The sequence below is a fragment of the Petaurus breviceps genome, unplaced genomic scaffold (assembly GCF_028583685.1).
Source record: "Petaurus breviceps papuanus isolate PSGF00001 unplaced genomic scaffold, PetGlider_PUasm1.0 90847, whole genome shotgun sequence".
Classification (NCBI taxonomy): domain Eukaryota; kingdom Metazoa; phylum Chordata; class Mammalia; order Diprotodontia; family Petauridae; genus Petaurus; species Petaurus breviceps.
In genome coordinates this window covers 3,348,920-3,373,847 of record NW_027187360.1, presented here as the reverse complement: position 1 = coordinate 3,373,847, position 24,928 = coordinate 3,348,920, and the positions used below count along the sequence as shown (strand labels likewise).

Here is a 24,928-nt window from a genome sequence, read left to right as displayed (position 1 = left end):
CTCCTCTTTCCCCCCCCCCCACTTCCTCCCTCCCTCTTCCTCTTCCTTCCCCCTTCCCATCCTCCTCCCCCTCTCCTTTTGCCTTCCCCCTCTCTTCAGAAGAGGCACAGAGTGCTCCATTTCCTCCCTGGAGAGGTTGGTTATTCCCTGATAGAGTAGAATATTTTCAAGTTTCTTCCATGACCATTAACACTTAATGCAGGTAGAGGCTGGCAAGGAGGCAAGGCTTTGCTGTAAGTGAATGGGGGTTGGGAGAGTGAGGGACTATGTTTAATTGGATCCCTGGTAGATGTAATCAAGTCTCCCATTAAGGTCTAATTACCTGTTCTACAAAGGGCTCTTCGTCCCTTGATTATTTTCTGAGGCTAGTACTTCATAGGGGTAGCTATAATCAGGCTATAATTCTACCACTGAAATCTCTAATATAATTTTCTTTTAGAAATCATTAGGGTCCTTTGAACAGGATAGTAAAATAACTTCATTCAGAAAAGCCACTGCAGCCACAAGAACTCAGAAAAACTTTTAGCTAGCTGTGTTAATATTAAATTCTGAAACCATACCAAGAAGTTAAGAACAAAACATTCCTTCTAGGAGGAATACTTTCAAGCTGATCTGCCCATATCCTGGATATAGTTAGGTTTTTGTTTTGTTTTGTTTTAATAAAAAATTTTTGGCAAACAAGGAAATAAATAGGCAATGGTAGCCCAGGTTTATAATCTCCATTAACTGAGGGCACTGAGGCTAGGGGTTCTCTTGAATTCAGGGTAGTTCTGAGTTACCTTGGGCTAAACTGATTAGGTGTGTACATTGTGTCTGACCTAAATCCGGTAATCCTCCAGGGTAGTAAATTTGCTGGGCTGCCTAAGGAGGGCCAAACCTACCCAGGCCAGAAACTGAATAAGTGAAAGCTTTTTAGCTGATCAGAATGGGGGCAGGCCTCTGTACTGCCAACCTGGATGAGATAGGGAGGGAGGGAGGGACAGAGGGAGGGAGGGAAGGAGGGAAGAAGAAAGGAAGGAAGGAAGGAAGGAAGGAAGGAAGGAAGGAAGGAAGGAAGGAAGGAAGGAAGGAAGGAAGGAAGGAAGGAAGGAAGGAAGGAAGGAAGAGAGGAGGGAGGGAGGGAGGAAAAGAAAAATAAAGAAAGGAAGGAAAGAAGGAAGATTAAATTTAGGCAGGTTGGATGAAAAAATTTTAAAAACAGAATAGTGGTGGTTTGTTAAAAAAAAGAGGAAAAAATAAAAGCATGCTGCAAATTAAAGTTCAGAAATAGAACACCTCAAATCTACAACAACCCTATTGTTCAACTCTATATATCAACTCTACCCTACAACAGTTGAAATGATGAAATCCTGATGTGATAATCAAATCACCCTTTAAGTTGTTCCATTTCAATGTCTGACTTCAGCATCTTGTGTCTATTAAAAGATCCTTACAAGAGAAGACTGTGCTAAAGAATTCGAAAATTCATTGAATTGCTGTCTGTTGTTCCTTTGATCTTATTCATGAAAGGGGTCCCAGGGAGTGGCAGGCAGATTCATAGGCTCATAGAACTTGGAGTCAGGAGAACTTTTAAGAACATCCAGTCCAATTCAATCTAATCCAATAAATATTTATTAAAAACCTACTGTGTGGGGGTGGCTAAGTGGTACAGTGAGTAGAGCAGGAGGAACTGAAGTCAAATCCAGCCTCAGACACTTAACACTTACTAGCTGTGTGACCTTGAGCAAGTCACTTAACCCCAATTGCCCTGCCTTCCCCCTCTAAAAAAGAAAAAAAAAAACATTAAAAAAAGACCTACTATGTGCCAGGCATTGTGCTAAGCATTGGAGATACAATGAATACAAAGACAGTCCCTGCTCTCCCGGAGCTTACAGTCTAATGGGGGGAGACAACACCCAAAAGGAGGCAGGAAAGTCAGGTAGGGATGCCAGGAGTGTCAAGATGTTAGGAGACACAACAATCCCTTGTGTTCACCCTCTGGATGAATTGATGGTCCCTCAGCTTGGGTAAGCACTAACAGGCCCAGACAGGATGCTATGAACAGACTTTATGTCACTGGACAGCCTGGCCTTGCTGATGCTGTTGGGGCGCACCACGGTGGCTACGCTACACTGTTTGACTCTGTCTAGCCACAAATATATAAATCAAAGTTCAGCCACACTAATGCAGGCCCCCCACTGAGAACAGGGCCCAGCACATGTGTCTAATCTCCTTTGTTGTTTAACAAGCCATTTCCCTCACTTTGAAATTAAGCTTCCATTTGATTGCTGACTCTCCCGTGTTGAGCCTGCTTTGGTTCTGGCCGCCTACAGGTTAGAGGCCGATTGGGGCTGGTTGACAGGAGGTACCCAATTCATTTATTTTATACAGGAGGAAATTGAAAGACAGAGAGGGGAAATGGCTTACAGGATCAGAGACGTAAGGCTGAAAGAACCCTTAGAAGTCACTGAGTTCATCCTCCCCATTTTACAGATGAAGAAACTGGGACTTGAGGAAGGTTAAGTCATTTCCCCAGGGTCTCAGAGGTAGTCAGTGTCAGGATTGAGGTTTTAACCCAGTCAGGGGTGGGGAACTTGTGGCCTCAAGGTCACATGTGGCCCTCTAGGTTCTCAGGTGCGACCCTTTGACTGAATCCAAACTTCACAGAACAAAACCCCTTAATAAAAGGATTTATTCTGTGAAGTTCGGGTTCAGTCAAAGGGCTGCACTTGAGGACCTAGGGGCCACATATGGCCTCAAGGCCACAGGTTCCCCACCCCTGACCATGTCCTTCAAGTTTAGTGTTCTTGTTACTAAGTGACTTGGCCTCCTTTGAAAGGCCAGGTGAACCAAACACAGTCATAATGCTATAAGAATAATTATAATAAATGGCTTTTTTTCCTCTAGAATTCTCCTTTGATGCTTCATGGTGGTATAGAGGTGACCTAGGGTCCCTAACAACCATGCCCAAAGCCCACAGGCTCTGGCAGGTCCTTCAAAGCTGGGAGGCTTCAAGTCTGGGTTTGGCAAAGGCCTATGAGCCTGTCATCCCAGGACAAGCCCAGCTCAGTGGGGAGAGGCTCGTTACCAAAGGTCTGGCCACCAGGGAATCCATTTATTTTCTCCTACAACAATTCATTGAACTGTGGAATAGTTACTATCGTCAGTGAAGGGAGTACCCACCTCCAATGAAATCATAATCTTTTCAAGTAATTTGCACTATTGATACTTACATTTCTCTAGCATTTCAAAGTTTACAAATAATTTCTCTCATAATAATTCTGTGAGATGAGTAGGACAAATGTTTTATTCACATTCCACAGATCAAGCAACGAAGACTCAGGGAGGTAAAATAAGTCAAGATGTATAGTTGGTCAGCCCCAGTGGCAGAATTCTAACTCAGGACTTCTGACTTAGGGGTGGGAGTAATGATAGGGAGGCACTTGATCATAAATCCACTCCAGAGATCAGGAAGAAGTTAGTGGGGGTGCCACCGAATACCTAGTGAAAAATAATAGCTAGTACTTATATAATCTTTAAGATTTGCAAAGGGCTTTACAAATATTCACTCATTTGAACCTCACAACAACCCAGGGAGGTAGATACTATTATTATCCCCATTTTACAGATGAGGAAACTGAGGCGTGACTTGCCTAGAGTTATATAGCTAGTGAGTGTCTTGAGGCAGGATTTGAACTCAGGCCTCCCTGCCTCCAATTCCAGCAGTGTCTCCACTGTGTTGTGTCTCTCTCTCTTTTTGTCTGTCTTTCTTTCCTTCTTCCTTTCTTTCTTACTTTTTCTTCCTTCCTTCCTTCCTTCCTTCTTTCCTTCCTTCCTTCCTTCCTTCCTTCCTTCCTTCCTTCCTTCCTTCCTTCCTTCCTTCCTTCCTTCCTTCCTCCTTCCCTCCCTCCCTCTCTTCCTTCCTTCCTTCCTTCCTTCCTTCCTTCCTTCCTTCCTTCCTTCCTTCCTGCCTTCCTTCCTTCCTTCCTTCCTTCCTTCCTTCCTTCCTTCCTTCCTTCCTTTCTTGCTTTCTTGCTTTTTGGAGAGCAGTTGGGATTAAGTGACTTGCCCAAGGTCACATGGCTAGTTTTTGTGTTAAGTGTCTGAGGCCGGATTTGAGCTCAGGTCCTCCGGACTCCAGGGCCAATGAATGCTGTATTCACTGCAACACCTAGCTGCCCTGTTGTCTCTCTTTAGCCTAAGCCCACCCTCCCTTGCTCAATACCCCCACCCCTTCCATGGGTTAAAAAGTCAATGATAGGCTTAGGAAGTTGGAGGAGACAAGCAGGGTCAGGGCAGTTGAATCCACAACATAAAAAAGCCTGCAGTACTGAGGAGCACATGAGAGGGAAGCTATTTCCATCTCCATCTTGAGAAGACTGGTCTGTCTGGGACTCACTTGGGTAGAAATCCGAAGATCCAGCACTGAGAACCCTTGGCAGCTGCAGTAGGTCTGGGTGATCGATATGTTGTAGTTAGTGTCATTAATGATGAAAACTCGGAAGGAAATGCCCAGCGCCCTCTATCAAGTCCATCAGCTTTCATTCTCCTCATTCTTTTCCAGATGGTTTTTAGCCTTTAGCCTAATGTCACTTGCCTCACAAATCTGATATTCCATGGCTCAAGTGTTGGATGGATGTCCCCAGGAGTTTGAAAACATCATAGGGGAAGGGCTTAGCCAGCACCTGAACTCATTCCTTTTTTTTTTGGGGGGGGGGGAGGACATAGGTCAGTGGAGCTAGATGGGAACTCAGAAGAAGATGTGACCTGGTGACATTTATGCAGAGAGGGCAACCTTATCTGGTCAAAGGGTCAGAGTTTGGGTTCAAAATCAGACTCTGATGCTTTTTATTTTATTTTTTGCTTTTTGGAGGGGGGAAGGCAGGGTAATTGAGGTTAAGCGACTTGCCCAAGATCACGCAGCTAGTGTTAAGTATCTGAGGCTGGATTTAAACTCAGGTCCCCCTGACTCCAGGGCCAGTGCTCTATTCACTGTGCCACCTAGCTGCCCTGCTTAATATCTTTGATTCTCAGTTTTCTCATCTGTAAAATTAGGCAATGGGAGAATGTAGCCACTGAAATCCCTTCTAGTCCCTAGATCTAGGACCCTCTGCTTCTATTAATATAGAATGTCAGTGCTAGAGGGATCATGGAACATTCATCATAAAACAATAATAGGGATGATACTTAACATTTATGTAGCTCTTATTATGTGCCAGTCACAGTGCTAAGGGCTTTACAATTATTTTATCCTCACAACAACCCTAGGAGGTAGGTGCTATTATTATCTCCATTTTATAGAGGAAGAAACTGAGACAAGTCTCAATGCTGGAGAGACTTGAGATGAATTTTATACAGCCTAAAGGAGAAGCCACTTGCTGATTGCAGAATGGTCCAGAACCTAGGTCTCCTGACTCCAGGGTCAGGGCCACTTCCACTACTGAATGAATGCAAAAAGCCATTTACTAAGCTCCTGTTGTATGATAAGCAGTACCCCATGTATTCTTCCTGTCAGTTGAGGACTAAACTGAGAAATGGGCCTATGGGATTTAAGATTAGGTTGTAATCAATCTGATTCGAAAAGGATGCCCTCCCCTGGTTATTGTCACCAGATCATACCCTTTCTTACATAGGCACCCATGTACACATGAACATACACAAGCTGGTGGAGTGAGATTCCAGGCTCTACTCCTTTCTCTCTCCCCCTCTCCCTCCCATGGCTCATGACTGCAAGCCTTTCCCTGGAAACAAATAAGTGACCAGCTTTGCACCATATCTGATTTTTTAATGAAAAAGCAACCACCCTGCTTGAAAATTTGAAGTGATCAAATGACATCACAAATAGCTTAACCAGACACTGAATTATTGATTGCTGCTCCTTATCTGATAAAGAGGGCTCTGTAGGCAAGGTTGGAGGAGGAAGCTAGCCAGTGAGATCCAGAGCTACAGGGAAACACTGCTCTCCCTCATGTCCATGGGCCCATGCGGGAGTGGGCACATAGAGGAAGCAGAGTTGGGGATGGAGCTTGGGCAAGTGGGCAGACAGGGAGCTGTCCAGGGTGCTTTGTCTATCTCTGAGTCTGGGCCAAGTTTGGCATTCACCAGGCTTTCCTCCCTCCTCTTCCCAATGGGTGGGCCCTTGGCTGCATATCCAAGGTTGTCTTATTGTCCCCTCTTCCCTTTCTGGTCCCTTCTCTATCCCCTCTCTCCCTCCCTGCCAGGGAAGATGATTTGATAAATGTATTCACATAGAAAATCTGGATCATAGTCCCATTCTGATACTTGATCAGTGACTCCCCCCACCAAAAAAAGTAATGAGTTCAGGTGCTGGCTAACCCCTCCCCATATGATGTTTTCAAACTCCTGGGGACATCCATCAAGGACTTGAGCCATGGAATATCAAATTTCTTAGGCGAGTGATGTTAGACTAAAGGCTAAAAACCATCTGGAAAAGAATGAAGAAAACAAAAGCTGATGGACATGATGGAGGGCACTGGGTATCTCTTTCCAAGTTTTCAAAGTTAAGAGGGGTTCTTAACTTTTTTTTTTGCTTTTTGGAGGGGGGAAAGTAGGGCATTTGGGGTTGACTTGCCCAAGGTCACACAGCTAGTAAGTGTTAAGTGTCTGAGGCCTGATTTGAACTCAGGTCCTCTAGACTCCAGGGCTGGTGCTCTATTTGCTGTGCCACCTAGCCGCCCTTCTTAACTTTTTTTTTTTAAGGGTCAGAAAGTGCTTTCTCCATAGCAACTTTTGAAGTTGTATTTTTTAAAGGGATTTTTCTATTTTGTTGCTGAGAAAATCCAGCTATAGGAAATAATTTGCCATTGGGCAGTCTGGTCAAGAATCCTATGGTCTCCTCAGAAGAAGATTTTAAAATGCAAACAATAAAATACATAGGTTACAAAGGAAACCAATTATACTGAAATATATTATGTTGTTTTAAAGTACAAATAAAGTTGAAATATGAAATAAAATGTAGAATACTTTAACACAACAAGTTTACCTCCCCCAGGTTAGGAATCCCTAATGGGGCTGCTACAGGAGGACCTGAGTTCAAATCTGCCCTCAGACATTTATTAGCTGTGTGACCCTGGACAAGTCATTTAGCTCCAGGTGCCTCAATTAAAAAAAAAAGAACCTCTAATAGATGATCTCTGAGCTCCTTTCCAGTTCAAGCCTGCTTTATTCTGAATCCTCACCTATATTTGTCATTCTCTATTCCCTTGATACTCCTACCTCTAATTCTATGCTCTGAGTTCACTTCCAGCCCTAACTTTCGGTGTTCCAAGCCCTCTTCCATTGTTGACATTCTACAGCCATCGCTTGAACCCTGCTTGAACACTCCCAATGATGGTTAACTCACTTCTTTCTGAGACAGCCCTTTCTACAGCTGAACAGCCCTGGTTGTTAGACAAAGATCCCTATAGCCCCTGACAACCCTTCAGATCTAGGAAGTTGCTTTCATGGTCCCCCTGAGACTTCTTTTCTCTATGCTAAGTACCAGTGAAGGGAAAAAATTGTTAATTAATAATAAACGCCTTTCATATTTGAATAGCATTTTATGCTAAGCACTTTCAAATATTATAATAGCAAAAACTCACTTTTACATAGTTTTAAAAGAGGTTTAAAAGACACTTTCCCCACAAAAAATCCTGTGAAATAGGAAGTAAAAGTATTATTATCTCCATTCTGCAGATGCAGAAACTGAGGTTCTGAATGAAGTCCCTTGCTCAACATCCTACATATCTTGTAGTTAACTCTGAATCAAGATTCAAGCCTAGCTCTCCTACCCCCTGGTCCAGTGTTTTTTTTTTTTTCCAACTGTACCATACACTGTTCTCTAATGTTATCTAAATTACTCCTTATAGCACCCCTATAGGCTTTGGTAACATTTGTTACTATGCCCCTCATATAGATGACAAAGCTGAGGCCCAGAAAAAAAGAAATAATTTGCTCACAGATGATTAATATCAGCCCAGAGCTCTTTTCTCAAATATTATCTTATCTCTCTTTGGGTGAAATCAAGCAGAGAAGCAGGGACAAGAATCATTCCATGAGCAGCTTAAGAGCTAGGGGCCAATGTCCCGGTTTGGCCAATGGCTATGCTACCCAGTGTCTCTTTTCCCACCCCCCACCTAGAGCACAAAGGTCCTGTCAATTGTCCTGTTTCTGTTCCTACCACCCATTGCCTCTAACGTCCTTCGAAGCATAGTTCTGGGAAGGCATCAATAATTCAGGGGCTGCAGTGATAGATGCTGCCTAGCTTTGGAAAGCCAGGCCTCCCAGAAACCTCTCCGGGGAATTCACCATGCTGCTGCCCAGAGCAGTGCTCTCAGCCGGCTGGCCAGGGATATTTGGTTGGCTCAGGAAAACCAATCTCAGTGGGAACTGAGGAGCGGCTGTAACCAATGTCTTCGGAGGGGGATTTGAGAGTCCTTTAGCTTTCAGGCAACTCTTGACAGTTTTCATTAGAGGAAAGGAAAGCAAGGTAAATCATAATAACCTGACAGTGATGTAAAAAAAAAAAGTGAAGAAAATAGCGTCCATGAAACATTTAATAATACACAGAAAAGTAGAACATTCAGAAGGGGTGTAGGTGAACAGAGCTACTAAAGCCATACTAAATTTAATAGGGGATGGTGACTGGACCTGCAATTTCATTGATATAAGGAACTCCCAGGGAAGGAAATTCCTTCTAACAAAGCAGGATATCACTTCTCTGCCTCATCACCTTCAGCATCAACTTCTAGTCTCAGAGAGTTGCCTAGAGCACTGAGACATTGTTAGGGTTGCACAGTATGTGTCAGTGATGGGAATTGAACCCAGTGTTCCTGGCTCCAAGATTGACTCTCTACCATAATGCCTTTTTTTTTTTTTAAGAGACTGTGTCTTCTTCTTCTTCCTGTGATTTTTTTTTTGAGTCTGTGCCTTTTTTTGGTAGGGTTCTTTTTATTTTATACTGAACTTAAGAAATAAAGCAAATATTTCCATAACAGAGTAGAATAGAAAAAAAAAGATGATTGCACATGAAACTGCAAATTTATTATGTATAACCTGATATTCTTTTAAAATATAAAATAGTTATCATGTAACTTTCTTTTTTTCATTTTTTCTCTTCCCTTCCACCCTCCACTGCTAAAGACGGCTACTATTAGACATAAATATATGTGTGTGTATGTATATGTTAAATCATTCTGTACATACTTCTATTTATCAGTTCTTTCTCTGGATGCAGATAATGTCTTCCTCCATAGGTACTTTTTAGTTAACCAGTGTTATACACAATGATTTTTCCTGTTCTTTGTATATTGAAATGTTCATATTAAGTTTACAATAAAAGAAAAAAATTTTAACTGTCTGTTTCTATTAGGTTTCATTTATTTATTTGTTTGTTCCAAAATTTTGACTTGATGTAATCAAAATTATCCACTTTACATCCCATAATGTTCTCTGTCTCTTATTTATTCATAAATTCTTCTCTTATCCATAAAGTTGTTTCCAACTCTACATTAGAGAAGGCCAACATTTTATATGCATGTGTGTGTTTGTGTTTCTTTCCCTCTCTTTATGTTTATATTTATATATGGAACCATACAATACATACTTCCAATATATCAGTTCTTTCTCTGGAGGTGAATAGCATTTTCCTTCATAAGACCTTCATAGTTGATGTGAATGATCATGTTATTCAGAATAGCTTAGTTATTCAAGTGACTCTCAAACAGTATGCTCTCTAGGTTCTGCTCATTTCACTGCATTATTTCATGCAAGTCTTCGATTGTTTTTCTAAGATCATTGAGCTTGTAATTTCTCACAGCACAGTAATGTTTCATCACAATCATATACCGCAACTTATTCAGCCATTCCCCAATTGATGGGTATCCCTTCCATTTCTAATTCTTTGCCATCACAAAGAGAGCTGCTATAAATACTTTAGAACATGAACTTTTTTTTTCCCCCTGGTCACCTTGGGAAACAGACCTGATAGTGGTATCGCTGGGGCAAAGGGTATGGTTTGATAACTCTTTGGGCATAATTCCAAATTGCTCTTTAAAATGGTTGGATCAGATCATAATTCCACCAACAGTATATTAGTGTCCCAATTTTTCCACAGCTCCTCCAGCATTTGTCATTGTCCCTTTCTATCATTTTAGCCAATCTGATGGGTGTGAGGTAGTATTTCAAAGTTGTTTTAACTTGTGTTTCTCTAATCAATAATGATTTAAAGCATTTTTCTTATTATTTGATCTCTTCTTTGATTTCTTCTTCCAAAAACTACCTGTTCGTATCCTTTAACCATTTATCATCTGGGGAATGCTTTATATACTTATAAATTTGTTTCTCTCTCTCTCTCTCTCTCTCTCTCTCTCTCTCTCTCTCTCTCTCTCTCTCTCTGTATATATATACACACACACACACACACACACACATATATATACACATACATATATCGTTCTCTATATATTTGAGATATTAGCCCTTTATCTGAGAAATTGGGTGTAAAATTTTCCCTCCAACTCTCTACTTTCCTTCTAATTGTGGCTACATTGGTTTTATTTGTATAAAATTTTGATTTGATGTAATCAAAATTATCCACTTTACATCCCATAATTTCTCTGTCTCTTATTTATTCATAAATTCTTCTCTCATCCATAAGTAGTATGTTCCATGCTTCTCTATTACTTCTGATATCTCCTTTTATGTCTAGGTCATGTATCCATTTTGATCTCATCTGTAAATGGTATAAATCTGCCAGACTGATTTTCAGTTTTCCCAATAATTTTGACCAAATACTGAATTCTTTTCCCAAAAGCTTATACATTTGTGTTTATCAAACACAAGGTTACTATAGTCATATACTACTGTTTATACCTAGTCTATTCCACTGATCCACAATTCTGTTTCTGAGAAAGTAGCATAGCTTAGACGATTAGCACCTTCTAATACAACTACTAGATCTCCTTTCTTTACATTTTCCATTAATTCCTTTTATATTCTTGATCTTTTGTTCATCCAAATTAAATTTTGTTATTATTTTTTCTAGTTTAATAAACACTTTTTGGTAGTTTAATTGGAGTGACACTAAATAAGTAAATCAGTTTAGGTAGAATGATAATTTTTATTATATTGGCTCAGCCAAGACATGAACAATTAATATTTCTTCAGTTATTTAAACCTAACTTTATTTATATAAAGTGTTTTATTATTATGCTTATGTAATCCCTAGGTTTGTCTCTGCAGGCATACGCCCAGGTATTTTATATTGCCTATGGCTATTTTTAAATGAAATATCTCTTACTATCTCTTCTTTCAGGGCTTTGTTGGTAATATATAGAAATGCTGATGATTTATGTAACTTTATTTTGTGTACTACCATTTTGCTAAAATTCTTAATTGTTTTAACTAATTTTTTCATTAAAGGTCTAGCATTTTCCAAGTACAGCATCATATTGTCTGCAAAAAGACACAATTTTATTTCCTCATAACTCATTCTGATTCCTTCCATTTCTTTTTCTTCTCTTATTGCTATTGCTTGCATTTCTAGTTCAATATTGATTAAGAGTGATGATAATGGACATTCTTGCTTCACTTCTGATCTTATTGGAAAGGCTTCTAGCTTATCTCCATTACAGATAATGCTTGCTGATGGTTTTAGGTAGACACTTCTTATCATTTTAAGGGAAAATCCATTTATACCTTTGCTTTCAAGTGTTTTTTTTTTTTTAAGGAATGAGTGTTGTTCTATTTTGTCAGATGTTTTTCCTGCATCTATTAATATGATCATATGATTTTTGTTGATTTTGTTATTGATATAATCAGTTATGTTAATAGTTTTTGTTATACAGAACTAACTTTGTATTCCTGATAACAAATCCCACTTGGTCATAATGTATAATCTTTGTGGTATATTGCTGTGGTCTTTTAGCTAGTATTTTGTTGAGAATTTTTGCATCATGTTCATTAGTGAAATTGGTTTGTAATTTCCTTTTTAAAAAGTCTTTGCTCTTCCTGGTTTAGGTATAAACACCATACTTTACTCATAAGAGGAATTTGGTAGGACTCCTTCTTTGCCTGTTATTCTAAACAATTTCTATAATATTGAAATTAGTTGATCTTTAAATGTTTGGTAGAATTCACTTGTAAATTCATCTGGTCCTGATACTTTTTTCTTAGGAAGCTTATTTATAGCCTATTCAATTTCTTTTTCTAAAGTAGGTTTATTTAGATACTCTATTTCTTCTGTTTATCTTGACAGTTTATAATTTTGTAAGTATTCTTCCATTTCACTTAGATTATTAATTTTATTGGCATATACTTGGGCAAAATAACTCCTAATAACTGCCTTAATTTCACCTTCATTAATGGTATATTCACCATTTTCATTTTTGATACTATTTATTTGGTTTTTTTCTCTTTTTCAAAAAAAATATAACATTTATTTTAATTGCTTTTTCATCAAACCAATTTCTAGTTTTATTTATTAATTCAATGGTTTTCTTATATTCAGTTTTTACTAATCTCACCTTTAATTGTCAGGATTTCCAATTAGGTATTAAATTGGGGTTTTTTAATTTGTTCTTTTTCTAGTTTTTTACATTGTATACCCAATTCATTGATCTGCTCTTTCTCTATTATCTTTATGTAAGTATTTAAAGATGTAAATGTTCCTCTGATTACTGCTTTTTCTGCATCCCATAAGTTTTGGTATGTTGTCTCATTATTATCATTCTCTTTCATAAAATTGTTTATTGTTTCTCTGATTTGTTCTTTGACTCACTCATTCTCTAACATTAAGTGGTACATAATAGATTTGTTATTTCACATGCAATCATCTTTTTTATTTCACTATTTTATGGAACTGCTTGTTTTACTCCATAAGTTAAATTTTTTAAAAATTGCCTTATGACATTTTTAACTTTAAAAAAGTTAGGTTGCTTAGTTTCTAATTAATTTTTAATCTGTGTTTCCACAGTCTGTTAGTAAATGTAATTTTTATTGCATTATGATCTGAAAAGGATAATTTAATATTTCTGCTTTTCTGCATAAGGTTTATATTCCCTAACATATAGTAAATTTTTGTAAAGATGCCATGTACTGCTTAGAAAAAGGATTTCTTTCTATTCCCATTGAAATATATCCAGATGGCTGTCATATCTAGTTTATCTGAAATTCTATTCAATTCCATGACTTCTTACTTTTTTGGGGGGTGAGGGGAAGGTTTCAGATTCATCTAGTTCTGAGAGGGGAAAGTTGAAGTCTCCCACTATTATGATTTTATTATCTATTTCCATCTGTAATTAATATACAATTTCCTTTATAAACTTGGGTGCTATAGCAGTTGATGCTATATGTTTAGTACTGATGTTTACTTCATTATCTATGATACTTTTTAGTGTAGTTTCCCTTATTATCTCTTTTAATTAAATCTATTTCAGCTTTAACTTTGTCTGAGATCATGATGACTACTCTTGTTTTGTTTTGTTTTTATATCAGATGAAGCATAATAAGTTCTACTCCAGCCTTTTTTTTTTATTCTATGTGTGTCTTATTTTTAAGTATGTTTCTTGAAACAACATATTGTCAGGTTCTGGTTTTTGATACATTCTGCTGTTTCTGTTTTATGGGTGAGTTCATCCCATTCACATTCAAAGTCATTATTACTAGTTGGATATTTCCCTCCATTTTTTTCTCCCCACTTTTTATCATTTTTTCTCTCTCTTTCTTTCTCTTTCTCTCCCTCCCTTCTCCATTCCTCCTCAGAAGTCTTGTTAAATTCTGACCACTGCCTCCCTTATCTGCACACCTTTCTAAGAGTCCCTCCCTTATCCTCCTATTTCTCTGTAAGTTACAAAGACTTTCATACCCAATCAGATGTAGGTTAGTCCTTCTTCAACCCTGTGATGGGTATAAGATTCCCATGCTGCCCCTCCTCCACAACATTCTTCCCTTCACTATAAAAAACTCTTTCATTCATGCTTTTTTTTAATGAGATAATTAGCTCCATTTTACTTCCCTCTACCTAATTTTATTTTTTAGGATTATCCCATCATAATCAACTCAAATCCAAGCCCTTCATCTATGTGTACTCTAACTACCCCAGTAATGATAATATTTTTAAGAATTCCAGATATTATTTTTCCATAGAAGATAGTAAACAGTTTAAACTTAGTAAGGGAGTTAGCCTTTCATGTTTACCTTCTTATGTTTCTCCTGATTCTTGTATTTGAAAGTCAATTTTTTTTTATTCAGTTCTGGGCTTTCTTCAAGAGTGCCTGAAAGTCTTTTAATTCATTAAATATCCATTTTTTTTCTTGCAGGATTGTACTCAGTTTTGCTGGATAGGCTATTCTTGGTTGCAAACCTAATTCCTGTGCTCCTTGAAATATCTTATATTGCATGCCCCTCATCCTTTTAATGTAGAAGCTGCTAAATCTTGTGTTATCTTGACTGTAGCACCACAATATTTGAATTGTTTCTTTCTAGCTACTTGTAATATTATATTCTTGACCTGGGAGCTTTGAAACCCAACTATAATATTCCTGTGAGTTTTCATTTTGGGATCTCTTTCAGGTGGTGATCAGTACATTTTTCCATTTCTATTTTACCCTCTAGGTCTAAAACATCAAGACAATTTTTTATAATTTCTTGAAGTATAATGTCTAGATTTAAAAAAAAATAATGACTTTTAGGTAGTCCAATAGTTCTTATATTATCTCTCTTCAATCTGTTCTCTAGGTCAGCTGTTTTTCCAACGAGATATTTCATGTTCTCTTCTATTTTTCCATTCTTCTCACTTTGTTTTATTATTTCTTGATGTCTTATGAAGTCAATAGCTTCCCCTTGCCCAGTTCTAATTTTTAAGAAGTTTTTTTCTTCATTAAGTTTTTGGACCTCTTTTTCCAAGTGGTTGACTTTTTCCTCATAATTTTCTTGTGTTACTCTTATTTTTTCCCCCAATTTTTCCTCTGTCTCTCTTATTTGATTTCTAAAGTCCTTTTGAAACTCTTCAAAAATTATTTTTGGGCTTGTGACTGTTTTAGTTGTCTTTGAAGCTTTACAAGTAACTGTTCTGACTTCATTGTATTATTCTGATTTTTAACCCTGATCTCTATCACCATGGTAACTATCTATGGTTGGGTCTTTTTTTTTCTGTTATTTATTCATTTTAACTGTCTATTTCTTGGTTGTTAACTTTATGTTCTGATCAGACTCTGCTCCTGGACTGTAAGGGACAATGTCTCAGGCTTTGGGGTTTTTTTGTGGTGGTTGTTGTTTTTTGCTGTTGTCTTCAGAGCTATGTCTTGGAGTGGGAGATCTTTGACTTATTGGTTTTTCCAGTGTGCTGTTATCCAGGGGCAGGTGTGGTCACTGCTCCTCTGGCTTGTGCCTTGGTTTATGAATAGCCTCAAGTACTCCTCTCCACTCATGAGTCATGATCAGCCATAACCTCCCCCACCCCCCACCTCCATGGCAAAGCCTCTCACCCCCCCTCCCGCCCCAGTCCTGGAAGTGTACCATAGTTCTCCTGTGGTCAGCTCCCTCCTCTGCCCTGGAATTCAAACCAAGGACTATGCTCTCCTGCAACTGACCACAATCCATCCTCTCCATCCTACCCCTCTGCAACCTCATTCACTCACTCTCCTCTCCTCGACAGTAACCACATTTTGGGATCAAGTCTGGTTGATGTACCTGCATCCCACATTCAGTGCCTGCAGAGGGCCCCTGCAATCTTCCCCTCATCAGTCACCAACCCATGAGATGAAGGTTCCCAAAGCTGCATCTACCCCTGACACAGCTTCCCCCAAGGCAATTGTTTATTGACACTGTGATGTCTGCCTTTTACCCCCATAAGACCACCACTTCAGTAGGTCAGGTCTTTCCTAACATCCTCCTAAGCTGTCTTGGGCAGGACAGCTGCTTTACCATGACTTTGTATTATTCCTACCACTCAATTTCAATTTGAAGAGTTGTTTTAAGTTATTTGGAGGGGAGTTTGGGAGAGCCAGGCCATTTCCTGCCTTATTTTGCCATCCTCCCACAATCTCCCTCTGTTAGGTTTTAATTAAATGTAAATATTAGGTGCTTCCTTCAGAGTAATTTCAAAAGTGTTTTTAGGCCTTTGTAGGGAAGGGTTGCTAATGCCTACTTTGTTGCTGAGAAAACTCAGATATAGAAAATAATTTTCTCTGCCTAAGAAGGCAGGGTCTATGTTTTTTCCAAACTTTATCTCTCTCCAGTGGCCAGTTCAGTGCTTTACACATTTCTAAGTATGTTAAGAAGCATTTGTTCTTGGGGTAAAACCAGGAAGATATGAACCCTGCTTTGGATTCCAAGTCTAGGGCTTGGAATTGGTTTCCATTATACAAAGAATGACCTAGATGCCACCTTGATTTGACTCAATTTCTTGATTTGTAAAATGGAAATAATAATAATTATGATATTGACCTCAGAGGACCGTTGAAACATGACATCAATCTAGACATCAAGAAATAAAGATGGCTACCATTGTTATTAAGAGTAGTATATAACCAGATTTTCTTTGTTGGGTGGGGTGGGGATGATTTATCCCTTCTAGGGCAATGCTGGTCCTGCTGCCTTCTGGCTCCTGGTGTTCCTCCTGAAGACTCCCCCTGCTCTTGCTGCTGTCCTTGGGGAGTTACAAGGCATCTTCCAGAAGGAAGGGAAGGTGCTGTCCGAGATGGCCAGTATTCCTCAGGAAGTCCTGGATAGCATGCCTATTTTTGGTAAGTGATCCCTATTCTTTCACTCTGTCCCTCCTACTTGGAATTCCCATTCTTGGTGTTTACCCTTGGGAAAGACCAGGATGAGATATAACAGCTCCAGGCTAGAGTCAGTCCTAAACCTCAGCAAGCTTGCAAAGCAGGTGAAGCTCCTTCTTGGTGTCCTTGGTCACCTGGATATCATGGAGGAAGCAGTCTCCAGAGAAGGCAGCAATTCTTAAAGCCCTAGCCCAAGTTCTTTCCTTTTTTTTTCCCACCAGGGGAATAGGGAGGAGGAAGAATCCTGGATTTTTTTCATGGGTTTGTCTCAGCATTTGCCAGGCATCCTGCTGCCTCAGGAAGATACCCTGTTCCTGTCCTTCCCTAAATTTTATTTTATTTTATTATGAGGTGGTCAGGGTTAAGTGACTTGCCCAGGGTCACATAGTAAGTGTCAAGTTGCCTGAGGCCAGACTTGAACTCAGGTCCTGGTGACTCCAGGGCCAGTGCTCTATCCATTGTACCATGTAGCTGCCCCATTTCCTAAATTTTAGATTGGATTCTTTTCTTAAGAACCCATTCTCCCCACTTTGGGCCTGTGAATTTTCAAAGCATAATGAGCCATCTGAGTCTTCCAAACTTGAATAACACCATCAACCAACAGTAAGGGAAGGGTCCAAGAGAGACAAAGGCTGGGCCTCACCGGGCTGTGGCACCTGGTGGGGCCAGCGTCTGGCCTTTCACTCTGGGATCTCAGTTTATTCCCTCTGGCTCCCTCTCAGGCTCCACAAGAGTAAGTTAAGTTACCTGAATTCTGAGCCTGAATGAGTATGAACCATGAGGCTGTTTCTTCCTTTGAGCAATCAAGGCAACCAGGCTCAAGTTCCACAACCATTACTGTGTCCATGGAGCAAAATTCTGCTGCTGTGAGCCTTGGCTTCCTCATGGGTGAGATGGATCTAGGAATACTCGCTGTGTTTGTCTCACAGACTCACTTTGCTGTTCTTTCCATTTACATCGCCAGAGATGTTGTGTATATTGTTTGTTCTGTAAGTCAGTGGTCAGCCCATGAGCATTTATTAAGCACCTCATATATTCCAGTCATTATATAAGGGGCTGGTCTTGCAGACTCTAATATGTTATGGAAGGAAGCTGTCGTTATCATCATGGTCTTTATTTAATTACCCCTACAGGGGCAGGGTGATCGGTATCAGGCACTGGTGCCTCTTCTCTGCAGGTTCTTTCAGGAAGCCAAATTAGAGACGACAAGGTCACTTGGTGAGCAGAGAATCAAAATAAAGGAAGTTGGACATTTTTTTTCTTTTTGGAGGGGGGGAGGCAGGGCAATTAAGTGACTTGCCCGAGGTCACATGGCTAGTTTTTGTGTTAAGTGTCTGAGGTCAGATTTGAACTCAGGTCCTCCCGACTCCAGGGTCGGTGCTCTATTCACTGCGCCACCTAGCTACCCCGAAATTGGACATTCTTAAGGGGCATTTCCTTCCAACCTTGGCAGCTCGGTTCATTGCCCTGCCCTCCCCTCCCTATTGAGGTTTCTGTCTAGATAATTAGGGATAGGGATGGGGATGGGGAGTGGGCGTGGAATAAGTATTTATTAAGCACTTACTGTGTACCAGGAACTGTGATAAGTTCTATCCAAATATTATCTCAGTTGATATAGACTGGACCTGAGATTTCACTAGTATAGGGAATGCCTCCCTCTATCAATGCAGGACAGCACCTTCTCTGCAACTGGTGGTTTAGAGAGTGGGATAAAGTAGAGTGAGGTTAATTGAATCGCCCAAGGTCACACAATCTGTTTTTAAGGTGGGACTTGAACCCAGGTCATCCTGGCTTCCTGCCATTCTATCTACCAGGCTACAGTGTCTCTCTGTCAATAATGACAACAGCTAAGGGGAGGGAAAGCATGGAGAGAATTTGAAACTCAACATTTTAAAAAATGAATGTTCAAGTGTTTTGTTTACATGTAATTGAGGAAAAAATCGTACATAAAAAATAATGATAATAGCTCACCGTTCTATTTTCCTTCAAAGTTTACAGAGCCCTTTAAAAAGATAGGTAGGGGGGGCGGCTAGATAGTGCAGTAAGTAGAGCACTGGCCTTGGAGTCAGGAGGATCTGAGTTCAAATGTGACCTCAGATACTTAACTAGCCATGTGACTTTGGGCAAGTCACTTAACCCCAATTGCCCTCCAAAAAAAGAGAAAAATAAATATAAATAAAAAGAAGATAGGCAAGGCAAGTTTTTTTAAATAAAATATTAAAATTTTAATATTTAATAACTGAAGTTCAGAAAAGTGATGTGATTTACTTGGAATCACACATCTAAGAGATCTCCAAACACCTGATTCAGGAAACTCTGTACCCCAGGCAGCACTGGAGAAACACTGTCATACATAGTGGGAGGAATAATTTGAGGCTCTTGAACATAGAACTATATAGATACCTCCTGCTCAGACTAAGGAGCAGCTAGTGGCACAGTGGGTAGAGCACTGGGCTTGGAATCAGGAAGACTTACCTTCCTGAGTTCAACTCTGGTCTCAGACACTTACTAGCTATGTGACCCTGGGCAAGTCACTTAACCCTGTTTGCTTCAGTTTCCTCATCTGTAAAATGAGTTGGAGAATGAAATGGCAAACCATTCTAGGATCTTTGCTTAGAAAGCCCCAACCGGGCTCACAAAGAGTTGGGCATGACTTTAATGACTGAACAACAACACTCCACCTAAACCCCAAAGGGCCCCTCCCCTGCTGTCTCATCGTTCTTTTCCTGCTCCTTGCAGACAGTGTATTAAGTGAGAGCCTGAGATTGACAGCTGCCCCTTTCATCACCCGAGAGATACTGGTGGACATGGTGCTGCCTCTGGCCGATGGACGAGAGTACAATCTCCGGCAAGGCGACCGCCTCCTCCTCTTCCCCTTCCTCATCCCTCAGAGGGACCCAGAAATCTACGAGAACCCAGAGGTAATGGCTTACCTTTTTATGGATATCAAGATGAGAATGAATTTTTTCTTGTGCAGAAATGTCAAGGCTTAGATTCAGAAGACCTGGGTTTGAACCCTGATTCTATTATTTACCATCTGTGTGAGCTTAACAAGGCACTTCAAGTTCTCTCAGCCTCAGTCTACTTATCTGTAAAATGGAGATTACGTCATTACCTGACAAGGTCATTCATTCATCTTTGTATAATACTTTAAAAGGCTTTTTCTCAGAACAGCAGTCCACATTTTACAGATACACAAAACCCAGAAACATGAGGTTACTTACAATTAGTAAATGTTAGAATGGAGGTTTACACCCAGATCTGACTTCAATAAGGTTTACCTTGATTACTCTCAATAAGGTTTAAAGCACTTTGTAACCAGAAAGTACAACACAAGCTGAAACTGTTGTTTTCAATTAATGATCTCCAAAAACAACTTGGGAAGACAATGCCTGTCGGTCACACCCGAATTTCCTGGAATACATTGATTTCCAATTGCCATCATGACTTGTTCATACTTTCATTCACTCATTCATCCATCTGTCCATCCAACAAGGACTTATTGCAGATAGATTAGAGAGGGGAGAGAGACTAGAAGCAATTAGGAGGCTATTGCAGTATGCTAGGCAAAAAGTGATGAGAACAGTTGGGTTTTCCCTGCTGGAAGCTCAGGGCTCGCTCCCTCACACCATTTTGTTTCCAGCCAAGTTGGCTTTGCTTCCCATCTCCTCCTTTTTTGGAGGCTGATATGCTACTCAGCCTAAGTCCCTGGATCATAACATCACTGTATTAGTTACACCCTTCATTACCCAGGAGGTCCCAGTGGACCTGGTGCTGGCCCTGGCACATGAACAAGAGTAGCAGCAATGAGGAGACTCGGTGGATAGACTGTTGGGCCTGAGGTCAGAAAGTTGTGAGTTACTTTTATTGGCTTGGGAAGGCAGGTGGTGCAATGAATAGAGTGCCAGGCCTGAAGTCGGGAACTCTCATCTTCATGAGTTCAATTTTGGCCCCAGACACTTGCTAGCTGTGTGACCCTGGGTAAGCCACTTAACCCAGTTTGCCTCAGCTTCCTCTTCTGTGAAATTATCTAGAGAAGGAAATGGCAAACGATTTTTTTTTTTTGCAAGGAGAACCCCCAGTAGGGTCAGGAAGAGGGATATGACTGAAACAACTGAACAATATATAGCTGTGTAAAATCCTGGACAAATCACAAATATTAAGAGTATCTATGTCACAGGAATGTTGTGAAGATCCAGTGAGATCATATTTGTAAAGTTCCTGGCACATAGTAAGCATTCAATACGTCTTATTGTCTTCCTTTCCCTGTGCTGGTATCTAGGACCTCCCTTAATCCAGTCAAGGCACCTCTCTGTCTTCCTAGCAGCTTGCAAGAATCAGCTCCAAGCAATAATGTAGCATTTTGTGAGATTTGCTTGACATGGCCAGAGCCCAACACAGGTATACATATATACACAAAAAATCATTACACGCACATTTGTGCTTCCAAACACATACACACACATACAGAGGTACATAACAAGAGGCAGCATGGGGTCATTGTTTTTAAAGCCCTGAATCTGGGGCCAGAAGACTTGAGGACATGTCCTGGCTTTATCATTTAGTAGCTGTATGACCTCAAAGAAAATAATTTACCACTCTGGGGTTGAGTTTCCTTTTTTTTAGGATAAGTGTTGGAGCAGACGTTAGATCAGATTTGATGGTCTCGGATGGTAAGTTCTAGTCTTAACATACACATCCATAAATATGTGCACACATGTATACCTGGACATGTACACATGTGACCATAGATGCAATCATCTAGTCCAGAGCCCTCACTTTAGAGGAGGAAAATGAGGTCCACAGGGGCTGAGAGATGATACAAGGTCTTACCAGTACTAAGTGCACTTACACATTAGTACTAAAGGGGATACAAATCCAGGCCCTCTCTAAAGCCACGCGCCTTCTACCATACCACACTTCTATAAACAATTCAAGTCAGAGAGTATCTTTTAAACCAGGTACTGTGCTAAAGACACAAAGAAAGGCAAAAGGGGCAGCTGGGTGGCGCAGTGAATAGAGCACCGGCCCTGGAGTCAGGAGGACCTGAGTTCAAATCCGGCCTCAGACACTTAACACAAAAACTGGCTGTGTGACCTTGGGCAAGTCACTTAACACCAATTGCCCTCCAAAAAAACAACAAAGAAAGGCAAAAGACAGTCTCTGTTCTGAAGAAGCTCACAATCTAATGAATATATATATTTAGGTATATATACATATGAATACATACATATGTGTGTGTGTGTGTGTGTGTGTATACACAAACACACTCAGATTTTCACAGCCTATGAGAAGAAGAGAATTGAGTCTACATCTCAAGGGTTCGAGGCTTTGAAGCAGCTTGGTAGAAATTGAAAATCCTAAGTTCTTACTGCCCCATTTGCCACCTTCCTGGAAATAACAGAAAACGGACTTTTATTTCAGGAGTTCAAGTACAACCGATTCCTGAACCAGGATGGGAGTGAGAAGCGAGATTTCTACAAGGGTGGAAAAAGGCTCAAGAATTACAACATGCCTTGGGGAGCAGGGGCGAACATATGTCTGGGAAGGAATCATGCGATCAGCAGCATAAAGCAGTAAGTAGAATAAAGGCTCCTGCCCTGGGCCTCAGGCCTCACTGCCCTGTGGTCAGCTTTGTTGGCCACTAGCTCTTCCTTTCAGGGCTTGTCTAGGGGCATCGTTCATCCATCGGCATTTTTTTTTTTACCTTTTTACCCCTCACCACACCTAAACCCAACTAGAAGCCACTATACCTCTGATTTTTCAAGCCCCTTGAGCTGGTTGAGTTAAATTGTGTTCAGAGACTTGGTGAACCCATAGGATTTAGAGATGGCAGCTACCTTAGAGATAATCAAGTCCAGACCCTTTATAGAGGAGGAGGAGGAGGAGGCCCAGAGAATTTAATGCTTCAGCTAATTTCCTCTCCCCTTTACCAAGAAAGAAGAAAGGCAGTGTCAAATCTTTGGTTATGAGCATACTCTTACTGTCCGTGTGTGTGTGTGTGTGTGTGTGTGTATGTGTGTGTATGTGTGTATCGTACTTAGTTATCTGCATACATGTTGAATTCTCAGTGGAATGTAAGCTCCTTGAGGGCAAAGACTGTTTTATTTTTGTTTTTGTGTTCCCACCACCCAGCAGAGAGGCCTATACATAGTAAGCCCTTAATATTTGTTGAATTGAAAACAGGTACTATATATATTTCTACCACCTCAGAAATGTCAGGATCTAACTTAACATATAAATGATTCCTTCTTCCACCAAGTTTGCTCAAGATTGACCCTCCCCGTTATAATGGAATTTTATAGTCCAGAAATCCCGCCAGTATCCAAATAACTTCCCTCTTGGACAAAGATCAAGCTGACATCCAGAGAAGGGATGTAACTTGCCCAAAGTCACTTAGATTAGTGCAGAGGCAGGACTGGAACCCAGACCTCTGGGTTCTCTGTACAAACCTCTTTCCTTTGACCATGATGTTCCAGGGCTGGATGGACATTTGGGAGCTTCCACCGTCTTTCCTCACTAAGAATGCCTTGGCAGGTGTAATCCTTCATCTGAAACCTCTCTGGCTAAGATACTGGACAGACTGTTCAGCTTTCCCTGGGGCAGCTCCTTTTGTACATTTTGAACCTTTTAACTCAAGCTGATTTATTGCCATGTTTAAACTATTGCAAAAGATGAGCTCAGGGACACTTCAAACCTAATAAGCCCTGATTCCTGGTTCCATGTATTTCAGCACCAGATTTCTGAGGCACCCAGGCTAGTGTGAGAACAAGGTTGCAGACTTTCAACTTAGTAAATCCTATGTGCCCAGTCCTGTCTTTGGGACACTGAGGGACATAGAAGAATAAGAAATGATCCCCACCACCAGAAATGATAGCTTGGATGACTTACCTAAGGTCACATAGGTAGGAAGTGTCAGAGTTGAAGTTTGAACCTCTGACTCTAATCCTTTACTCTTGCAACTGCAGGTAAGAGGTACCTTAAAATAACATCTCTCATTTTTATCACACCTTGAGGTTCCTAAAGAGCTATCCCCACAATGCTGAGGTTGGCATTATACACATTTTACAGGTGAGGAAACTAAGACTTGGATTTGCTCATAGTCATACAGTAAGAAACTGGGGCAGCTAGGTGGTATAGTGGATTGAATGTTGGGCCTGGAGTCTGGAAGACTAATCTTCTTGGGTTCAAATCTGGCCTCAGACATTTACTAGCTGTGTGACCCTGGACAAGTCATTGAACCCTGTTTGCCTCAGTTTCCTCATCTGTAAAATGAGCTGGAGAAGAAAATGGCAAACCACTCCAGTATCTTTGCCAAGAAAACCCCAAATGGGTTCATGAAGAGTCAGACATGACTGAAAAACAACTGAACAAGAAGAATCAAATCTAAGATTTGAACATGGGTCTGCAGAGTCCAGGTCGAGGACTCTTCACATTATGTGATTAGGCTTCTCCACAGAATGATCCAAGATAGAAGGGACTTTCTAATTCAAGTGCTTCATTTTATAGGGAAGCAAACCAAGAAGAGTTAGGGCACATAGAATGACTTAAATCATTGGTGAAGAACCTTGTGAAATGACAAGGGCAGTGGATGCCAGAGTGGGATAGATGGAGGAGAGAGCAAGTGAACGGGCTTCCCTCTTTTCTCCTCTTCTGTCAGCTTTCCTGCCTCTCTCCTTTCTGTTCTATTGTCTCCTTCCTCCTATAAGCCCCAAGACCAATATGGTGGAGGAGAAGGGGGAGATGGCCCCTGCAGTCCCTTACAACTCAAATTCCATTAAACCCTTTGGTTCTATCATAATGAAATGCACATTTGCATCGTACATTTAAGATTTACAGACGCCTTTCCTTACTCCAGCCCTGTAAGGAAGATAGCACAAATATTATCATTCCCATTTTCCATATGAGGAAGCTGGAGCTCAAAGAGATTAGGTGATTTACCCATCCATGATCACACAGCTAGTAATCGTCCAAGCCTTTCCAATCCTATCCTTTCTTATTTCAAACCCCAGGATAATCCCAGCTGTTTAATCAGTCAAGTTAATCAACAAATTTTTATTAAGAGCCTACTATGTGTCAGACATTGCACTAGGCACTGAGGTTACAAAGCCAAAAGCAAAAACAGACCCTGCCCCCAGGGACCTTAGTTTAATTGGATAGAACACGTA

General features: G+C 40.4%; 2 protein-coding genes across 2 annotated transcripts in view; both read left to right on the top strand.

Annotated features, from left to right (window-relative positions):
- The window catches only part of ZNFX1 (zinc finger NFX1-type containing 1), a 474,364-nt gene that overhangs the window by 163,232 nt on the left and 286,204 nt on the right, over positions 1-24,928 (top strand). The window lies entirely within an intron of this gene.
- PTGIS (prostaglandin I2 synthase) overlaps positions 1-24,928 on the top strand; it is a 54,796-nt gene that overhangs the window by 29,422 nt on the left and 446 nt on the right. Inside the window, exons 7-9 of the mRNA XM_069072384.1 lie at positions 16,556-16,724; positions 19,500-19,681; positions 22,185-22,336. Coding sequence (XP_068928485.1) covers positions 16,556-16,724; positions 19,500-19,681; positions 22,185-22,336 — 503 coding nt within the window. The remainder of the gene's footprint in view (positions 1-16,555; positions 16,725-19,499; positions 19,682-22,184; positions 22,337-24,928) is intronic.